Genomic DNA, 10,440 nt, shown 5'->3' with positions numbered 1-10,440 from the left:
ACATATGCATTTGTATATATGGCAAGCGAGATTGGGAGAGGGAGGAGAGAGGTGAATTGTGTATGTATATCAGTTAGATAATTGTATATTATACATATGTATTTGTATATTCTAGCGAATTATACATATACGAATGTGGCTAATTATACAAACTCGAAGTCAGCCCACGTAATTAATGTATAATATTAGTCGCGAGTGGTAATTATAGCAAACTATAGTTATGATGAGTAATTAAGTAGTATACGTTTGCTTAACTGCGTAATTTTCCCTTTTTTTTTATGTTGGGCTTTGGCAACACTTATTGGGCCTTTATCCAAGAGCCCGGTCTAGTTTGCACTTATTCCCATTTGTGCTAGCCTTTAATAATTTATATTCTTCGTAATAAATATTTTTTCGTGGAACGTAAGTTTATATTTATATCATAATATTTCATAAGTCATAGTCAAAATGGATTCAGTTTCTAAAGAATTTATGTCCCACTAAACATTAGTTCGATTGCTAAAAGACAAAAGTTAAAAATCAATCCATTTGAAGGACAAAAATTAAAGACCAGCTCATTTAAAAAACAAAACGTATAAATTTGATCTTGCACAACGAAGCTGAGATACTTAAATAAGTGTGGATGGATTCGTGCATGATGCAATACCCTTTGATGGTTTATTGAACATATATAACTCTTCGAAAAGACATTCTCTACCGATAATAATTTTTCTGATAGTATAAAAATTTCTTTAAATTGTCGATGTACCTACTTTAAACTCTAACCCGTTTGGCCATGCGATATGGTATCATGATATGGTATCATGATATGGAATCATGAGATGAAATTGAAGGTTTGTTTGGACATGCGATATGGAATTTTTGTGTTGTATATTTTTTCATAAACATAAAAATCCCATAAGCTGTAAAACTATTAAAATAGCCCCAATTGTTTATTCAATCTTCTCAAATAAACAAACATTATAGAATCGCATAATAAATTATTACAAAGTTATTTGTTCTTCAGTTAAATAATTGTTTCATCTAACTTTAATTTAATTAAAGAAATTGAACATAAATTGTACTTGATATGCTCATATCTCTCAACTACTCTTACAAATAACCTATAAAGTAGAAAAAAAACATACATTAGTGAGTAAATATTAACTTAGAAGTGAGATAAAAATTAACAAACATCACTAACTTCTAACTATTTACAAGAAAAATCAATAGTTAAATATTATTGAATAACAAAATTTTAAAAAGTTACCACAAGTTTGAGTCAAAAACACTTCTAATAAAATTTAATCAAAAAAATTATAACTAGTCCACTTGACTAAATATTAATAACTAATTGATCAAATTTTTCCAAGTCCTCAATCAATTGGACTTGATATCATTCAGTCATGTGAACGAACATTTTACAAATAAGAAAGTGCGGCACCGCCAATGAAAATTGTCTTTTATCAATATTATGCTTAGTCATAAGATTAAGACGTTTTTTTTTATTATGAAAAATCAAAAAAGTATTACTCCCTTCGTTCTCATTTATATTCACCAAATGAATTTCTACTTTATCATTTATATTCACCAAATTTAAAGTGATAATAAATTTTATATTGGTGAGAATAATAAATTTTAAAAAGTAATGATGTGATTATAAATTTTATTTACATATGAAACAAATGGTTAGTAGATATAAATGTGGGGTTGTTTTAACAAAATATAAACTCATGGATCAATTATTGTATTAAAATATCTCAAATCATGATTCCATATCATGGTTTTTGGAGAATATGGTATCACCTCTCATGATATGGAATCATGAGATGAAATTAGCGTAAAATCGCATGTCCAAACGTTGATTCCATCTCACGACACCATATCATGATATGGTATCGCATGGCCAAACGCCTACTAAGAATGAATTGCATGTATTGAGTATTGACCATTCCAATTTTATTTTATTTTTGTGTGTGTCTCACGTTCATATGTAATTATGTATTCCTTTACTCATCTTATCCAAAAATATAAATAAAAATATTTAGTAAACTAAAAAAACTATTAGATATGAAAACAAGAAAATTAGTTCAATAACTGTAAATAGTAAGTAATATTTAATATTATACCGATTTACAAACTAAAAATAAAATAAAAAACACAAAAAAAAGACTGATATTTTGTAATATTCATAAACTACTCTCCACTTCTCTTTTTAGTAGTACAGTGATCCTGCAAAAAATAAAAAATAAAAATTGGTATTTATGATATTGGAAAGAAAAGACATCATGTTCAAATTAAAGAAATAATAATATATTATCACTGTAGTGATATAATATGCTACAATCACGTGATTTGGAGATGCTTAACACCTTCATTCTCCCATTAATAAAATTCTTTCTATCGGATTTTTATCTTCATGTACGAAAAAAAAAGAGTTGAATAATTCCTTTTTACAATCGTCACTTCAATTGAAAAAATCTTTTTAATAATAAAAAGTTAAATCGAAAAAAGAAAAAAAAAACGTGACAATATTCAATTATATATTTATCGTTATGTATTACGTACCCTGCCACCAATTTCCTCTTGAAGCAGAGTTTGAACCATCACCATCTTTCTTTACCTGATCAAATAACCACAAAATTGCAAATTAAATTTACAAAATATTTTTAAAAAAATCTATTTATTATAAAATGAGAACATTTTTAATTATTTAATTATATTAAAATAGTAATATAAAAAGAAATAAGTGTATATATATATATATATACTTACAATATTATTCTGAGAGACAGTGTTCTGATTAGTTGGAGGATAAACATCTTGGCCACCATAGTAAATAGATGAACTTAAATTACATGGAGCTTCTACTTTTTCATTCTGATTTCTTTTAGATCCATTATCTGTAAAATATAAATAACGTTAGAATCAAATCATGTCAGAAACTATAGCTGATAAGTGATAACAAAGACATAACTTCATTTCTTATTTCTTAATTAAAATCGTCAAATAACTATATATCATGTTCAATCATGACCCCGACTCGTAGCAGTAGGATGTTGACATTATATAATATAAATATATTTTCAGAAATTAACCTGAAGTCCCATATTTTGTATTGTTGCCATACTGGTTCCCTGGATCTTGGATTCTTGATGAACCTCTATGATCTCCTGAGTGAATGGGATCCCTTCTAAGTCCCTAAAAGTCACAAATAAAAATATTTAAATTTCTTAATTATTATTAATGAATAATCTGATAAAAATAATAAATAACATGTTAATCACATTGTTAGATGCTAATGAATATCAAACACAAAAAAATAAAATGAAAAAAGAATCTAAAGCAAGTCCTTCATTTTTTTTCCTCGATTTTTAGTTATTCCAGTGGATAAACTTGAGCTTTTGCTAACTACTTTCTTTAATTATGTGCTTAATTAATAAGCTAAGGTCTAAGAGGGTTCTCCGAATTCAACTAATAGTTATTATATGAGTTTAAGAAAGTCATTTTTTTCTTTCAATTTTCTTTATCTAAGAAAACGACTTTTTAAGATAATACTAACTATTAGTTGAGTAAATTTAACTAAGAAAATGATTTTTTAAGATAATACTAACTATTAGTTGAGTAAATTTAACTAAGAAAATGATTTTTTAAGATAATACTAACTATTAGTTGAGTAAACGAAAGAACAATTGATACAAACATGCAAAAAAAAAAAAAAAAAGATGATTAATTTTCTTTATCTAAAACGAGGAGAAAACTTTTTTTAAAAAATAACAAATGAAACTANAAATTTAACTAAGAAAATGATTTTTTAAAATAATACTAACTATTAGTTGAGTAAACGAAAGAACAATTGATACAAACATGCAAAAAAAAAAAAAAAAAGATGATTAATTTTCTTTATCTAAAACGAGGAGAAAACTTTTTTTAAAAAATAACAAATGAAACTATGAAAAGAAAGAAGAGAACCAAAAGGAGGCAAAAATGGTCAAATTTGCTCTTGTTCTATGAAATTGAGTAACTTAAATTTAGTATCAAATGTCAGAAAAAAAAAAGTTTCACTTTTGCTCTTGAATTGATCACTAATGAATTATATATATACATGCCAAAATGTATATGAACATAAAAATAATGAGTGTAGCTCAGTTGACGAATTATCTATAGTGCCGTATTCCTCCTTATAATTAAAAAAAATACGTAAAATCCACTTATTTCATGTAAAATAAGGACAAATACGAGCAATACCGTGGAAGGTGGACCAAAAACAGAAGCAAAGAGAGTGGAGTTTGAAGGCTCTTTGGGACCAAATAGCTCATTGGTGAAGGATGAAGAAGAGGAAGAGGAACCAATCACTTGCTTTGCCTTTTCCATATAGTATTAATACAAATTTAAACAAGAAATGGATTTATTAAGGTCCTTTTAAAATAGAGAAAAATTCTTCTTCTTCTTTTTTTGTTTTAATTGACACTCAAAATTTTTTTTAAAAACACAAATTTTGGTGTTATAGAAATGAGAGAGGAGTATTGCACGCGAAGTTGATTTCTTGTGTGTTTTGTGATAAGAAACAAAGATTTGTCACTCTTATTTATAGTGCCAAAGAAAAACATAAGATACATTTACCCCATGCACATGGACAGATACCACGTCTGCTCCGGTTAAATCGATTTTGAGTCTAACTTAATCTCAAACGAAAAAAAAAAAACATAAATATCAGCTCAAGAGTTGAGAATTGCTCAAAATCATATAAGCAGACCACATATTTCTTTTTTTTTATTTGATGTGAGACTCTTCAATATCCGCGTCACACCTAAATCTGTATATCTGGAGCGTGTACTATTTAGTATGGAGCCAATATCAAGAACAAGAATTTAGAAGAGTCGTGCTTTGATACCATTATAAATAAGTTAACTTTGAGCTTAACTCAACCACAAAAATTAGATATTGTCCAAGTCATATTAAGGAAACCTAAGGCCTCATTTGTTTGCACTTATTGGAGGTCTGAATTTTAATCATTCAGATTCAGTCCATTAAGTGTGTTTGGTTTTTAGGTCTGAATTTGAATGATTCAGATTCAACCCATTAAGTCTATTTGTTTCTTATTCCAAAAAGCCTCTTAATGGACCTGAAAAGGTCTGAACGAATCAAATCTGTAGGAGAGTCTTAACACCATTCTGACTTATTTAATAAGTTATAATTAAAAATAATAACTATGTATACATATTTGAGGTCTCTTAGTAGAATTTTGTCTTAGGCCAATAATTTTATTGAGACTCTTTGATATATTATTGTTGTTGAACTAGTTGAAGACAAAAATAATGGAGCTCCTAATATTTCTACATCTCAATCTTAGTTTCTGCTAGAAAAAAAAGTTTGGGGAAGAATAAAGACTTATTCGTCTGAATTGGAAATTGATGAGAAGATGATTACTGATCTGGAGTTATTAATTAAAAAAAATAGTGCACCTACATTTGAAGAATATATGAAAAAATTAGATGCACTTGGATGAGAAGAGTCATTATACAATACATGTGTTAGTATATTTTGTGAAAGTGTCCGCTACAAAAAAAACATGAATAACGTTAGAGGTTCACAAGTTAAGAGAATTGGATTAAGGTTATTGGAAAAAAGATAAGAATTATTTAGTTTTTCTAATTAGCCAAAATATATGTTAGGTGCTTATAGTGTGATACCTTATTTATTATTTTTCGACTAGTATCTAACATACTTATTGAAATTTTTGATATTATATTGTGCCTATAAAAATATTTTTTATTCGTGATTTTTTTTTTTATGTTCTGCTTGATGATTATGATTTTTTAAAATCAAAAAGTAATATTTTTTTTGTTGAAATGAATTTTTTATAGCATTTTATTAATATAATGTTTGATTTCATATGCACATTCAGATATTGAAACAAATAATAATTATTCAGTGTTCAGATTTGGAGACCACATCTTAATATTCAGATGCGTATTCAGATCTAGACACCTAGCTCTTAATGCAAATCTTAATATACGTGTATTCAGATTCAGAGGTCTTAATCTTAATGAAAACAAATGAGGCTTATGTCATCACCCCACATACCTGACACTGTCATATCTCAGGGCGTGGACAGTCAAAAGTTTGATTCTGATATCATGTTAAATAAACATTGAGACTAATTCAATTTCAAACTTAAGAAATAAAAATTATTTAAGATCATATAGAAATTAAAATCACACATGCCTTTTTTCATCTAATCCGATGTGAAACTCTTCAACGATGCCCCCGAATGTCATAATTCACAAGCTAAGTTACTAGCAAGGGGAAGGGTCAACGATACAAGATGGTTTATGCGAATTAGGGGCCCATTTTATCACTTCAATAATGCTCACACATAGAGAACAAATGCTGCAAGTGGGCATGTTGCTTGTCCACAACACTTCTAACAAGGTCACATTTGTGTATACAAGTATCACTATACATTTTTTTTTTTGTTTTCACTCAATATTCGATATCCACATTGAAATTTAACCATCCCATTCTATTAAGGATTTTTTTCATATCTAGAGTTGAAACCTCGAAACCTCTGATTAAAGAAAAAATAGCCTCATCCAATACACTATATACGTCGATAGAATATCACTATACATCACTTATTTTATTCTTAATAGAAGTTTTTGTTGTCATATATATGTTGTGGGATATTTAAAATAACATTACAAAAAGTATCTTTTAGGCAATAATTAGGGGAATGTATAAATTGGATGTATATAAAGTCATGTTTTGAAATTAAAAAAATGTAAAGATTCAAAAATACTAGAAATATTCTTAGCACTTGTGGAAATAATTTACAAAGTCAAATGAGAAGAAGGGGTATTTGGGAAGTAAGACCACGTGAGCCGCCCAAAAGAGATACTAATTAGATAGATGGATAAGGTCTTCTATATCTGTCTTCCATGTTGGGTTAATTAATTGCATAAAAATATATTTATATAATTAATATTATTGACTAGTTATTGTGATGGTGGTAATAATTGTGATTGGTGTTGTAGTGATTGACGTGATGACGACAATTTGATAGTTGTTTTGGTTTATGGGGAAGTTAATTGGTTGATGTTGTCCGCTCCGCTTTCTTAAAAGCAGGATCACTACAGAAGGACAAACCAAGGATTATCAACACAATAGATAGGAAATTGGAAAAACAAGGGAGCAAGATTTTCAATTGGACCTCAGCCCGAAGAGCGCTTCCCTAGTCAAAGGAAAAATCACTTGAGCTTTTTCACCTTTGCTCCTTCTTTCCGAATCGTAAAAACATCTATGGAGCGTAGCATAGAAACTCATGTTCCCTTCTTCTTTCTTAATTACTTTACTCTTCCGATAATGGTTCAGGGGGAGCCGATTCTGCCTCCAACTGAAGAGGGAAATTTCAATCGATATTAAAAGACTTTCTCAAATTAATGAAGTAATTCTAAATGTTGAAAATGCAAAGCGCGAATGGCAGCAAACTCTGCATACCTTTTTGGAATGCGTGCCTGCTGTTTTTTCGGAGAGAGACTAAGCTAAGCCTGCATAACGCTATGGGAACAACCATTTTTATCTGTAGCTTGACATTTTTTTATTTTCTATTTAGCGTGTAGTTGATAATGTTTATAGTAATGGTTGAATAATGTGTAGTAGTTGACGAATGGCGATGTGTTGGTGGTAGTTAACAACGATACTAATTGTGATGGTGGAGGTGTTAGTAGTAGAGATTGATCGCGTGGTTATAGCTAGTGACTGATATTGTTGGTGGATGTGACGGGGGTGATGATGGTAGTGAATATAATTATTATAATGATGAAATTTATAGATAGGGTAGCCACTGACAATAGTGGTTGACAACGAATGATGATGGTTGTCAGTGATGATTGTGATGATAGATGTGATTGATAATGACGGCTTGTAATAAGCGACGATTCTAATGGTTGACAATGATGGAGATAGTTATAATAACATTATTAATTCCTACAGGATCTGAGAAAGAGTATCAGTTATATATGTAATTTAATTTAGATGAACCCAATATAAGAAATGTATAAATATATAACTACTAACTCAATAACTATGACAACTATCATTTCGGTGGCATTCCAATAACCCAAAAATATCTTTATACCATCAACGTATATATAAATATATACCTTAAATTCTATTCGAATATGTTGGAGTGTCCCTCACCATTCATGAAAACAAACAGTTGACTCCTCTTTCTCCATTACCTTTGCCTTTTGATTCCATTCTTCTCTTTGGCCTCCAAAAGATAGATATATATTATATCAATGGCAAAAATTAAGTAGATATTATATTACGTGGGCACAATCTTGCTAAGCATAGAATATTTTTTTTTTAATTTAAGATAAGGATATAGGCATATAGCCATGTGACCAAAACGTCAAAAGTGCCTCTCTTCTTTCGACCTCTTTTTTTTGTTTTGGGGAATTATTCCTTTTAGGTGTGTGAAGACTATCACCTAAGTACTTAGTTACTGTTGGACTTGGAGAATCTATATGTGTATATATATATATATATATATATAAATAAAAATAAATAAAAAAGTTAATTTCCAAAGGGCAGCAACAACAACAATATTAATATATATATTCAGTATAGCCTCATATAATAAAGTCTGAAAATAATAGGTGTACGCAGACCTTATTCCTATCTCAGAGGACAGAGAGGTATATAGAGAGGGTTATTTTCCAATAGATCCTCGAGTTAAGGAAAAATAGTCGAATGCTATCTCAAGAGGGAGTAACAAAAGTATAAGAAACAAATAGGGGCGGCTCTAATAAATCAGTGGCCTAAAGCCAAATTCGAATGGAGGCCTTAAATTTGAATATATTTTTTTATGAAGTTTATTATAGCCAATTATTTAATCTTTCTTGAGACATAGTACTCATAATTTATCAAACTTCTATTACTTCTTTGCTCTTTTATGAAAAGTTTATATTTTCTACAAATAATACTCAATATTTTTTTTAAAAAAATATGTATAACATATTTATTTATTTTTAAATGAGGCCCCTCAAATTTTGGGGCCTAAGGCGGTTGCTTTTTTTTCAAAGGGGAAGAGCCGCCACTGAAAACAACTGATAGCAACAAAATAAGAATTACTCCCTCCGTCTCAATTTATGTGGAATCTTTTGGATTTCAAAATTCAAATAACTCTATTTTTTACCGTAATTTTTTTATATATATCTTTATGTATTTTGAATGGTTAATTATTGTGACTTATAATATTTTTTATGTAGTTTTAAAATTATAGATTTTATTTCAAAAAATCTGAAGATTTCATACTCAAATTTACGGTCAAACTTAAATTATTTGATTCTCAAAATTTAATAAAAGTTAAAAAAATTGATCCATCCGAACTTGTTTGGTTGGATTTGAATTATAATTTATCGAATTTGAAAATAGATAAAAAATCTAAACCAAAATTTTCATATCTAATCCGAAATATCTATGTTATATGTATATGCATATAATGATAGGATTAGTGGGGCTAACAATAATTAATCATTACGAAAATAGTTAAAGCATTAAGATAATTAATGACTATATAATCTCAAAAAGTTTATCGGATTATGTTCTTTGATTCTTATGATTAGCCATGTTTATATATCCTTTAGGACAATTAATTAAATAACGAAGGAAATTAAAAGCAAAAGCTACTAATAATATTTTTGTAGAATTATTCTTTTGTGGTTGTTCCAATAACATTTCAATTCCTCCTAGTAATTATGGATGTATAAGATAAGATAATAAAAAGGAAATAATATAATGATTATCTCAAGGACAATAATGTTAATTTAGTATAATGTTTATTTTAGATTTTGACACACTTGATCATTAAATATCATCCTAACACGATCCTCATCCATTCATGACTAAAAAATTGTGTCCAAATTAAAGGAAAGATAAACTATAAAGAAAGAGTTTAATTTATATAATTGATAGTATAATAATTTTTCAAATATTATCAAAGTCATACAAAAGAAATAGATTTATTGATAATTTTTCATAAAAAGTAAATAGTTACCTTGATTTGAAAAGAATGTATAAGAAATAACAAATCTTCAATAAAAGTGAAATACGATTAAGTAACTAAATACAAAATACAAATAAGTGATATATATAAATCAAAATGATTCACTCTAAAGAAAGGAAGTTGTTTTGGCATGGTTGAAGAACATAATGAATATTAGGGGTGTACATGGCCGGGTTGGTTCGGGTTTTTCAAATATCAAACCAAACCATTTGTGTCGGATTTTTAAATTTATGAACCAAACCAAACCAATAAAACTCGGGTTTTTCAACCTCGGATTTTTTCGGGTTTTTCGGTTTTTCGGGTTTTTCCGTAAAGTATTCATACACAACATATAATTTACTTGTACTTCAAATATTTCTTTAGTCCTACCAAAATACAACTATCTAAGA

General features: G+C 28.4%; 1 protein-coding gene across 1 annotated transcript; it reads right to left on the bottom strand.

Annotated features, from left to right (window-relative positions):
- Positions 1-2,083: 2,083 nt before the first annotated feature.
- LOC125867984 (uncharacterized) lies at positions 2,084-4,511 on the bottom strand. Its single transcript, XM_049548580.1, has 5 exons — positions 4,228-4,511; positions 3,078-3,180; positions 2,755-2,882; positions 2,548-2,602; positions 2,084-2,211 (listed from the first exon to the last, which is right to left on the bottom strand). Exons 1-5 carry the CDS (start codon positions 4,351-4,353, stop codon positions 2,195-2,197), a joined length of 429 nt encoding a protein of 142 aa, XP_049404537.1. The 5' UTR covers positions 4,354-4,511; the 3' UTR covers positions 2,084-2,194.
- Between the last annotated feature and the right edge of the window lie 5,929 nt (positions 4,512-10,440).

Source organism: Solanum stenotomum, chromosome 6 (genome assembly GCF_019186545.1).
Source record: "Solanum stenotomum isolate F172 chromosome 6, ASM1918654v1, whole genome shotgun sequence".
NCBI lineage: Eukaryota > Viridiplantae > Streptophyta > Magnoliopsida > Solanales > Solanaceae > Solanum > Solanum stenotomum.
Note: the sequence above shows the minus strand (reverse complement) of the source record. Positions and strands in the feature narration are given on the sequence as shown.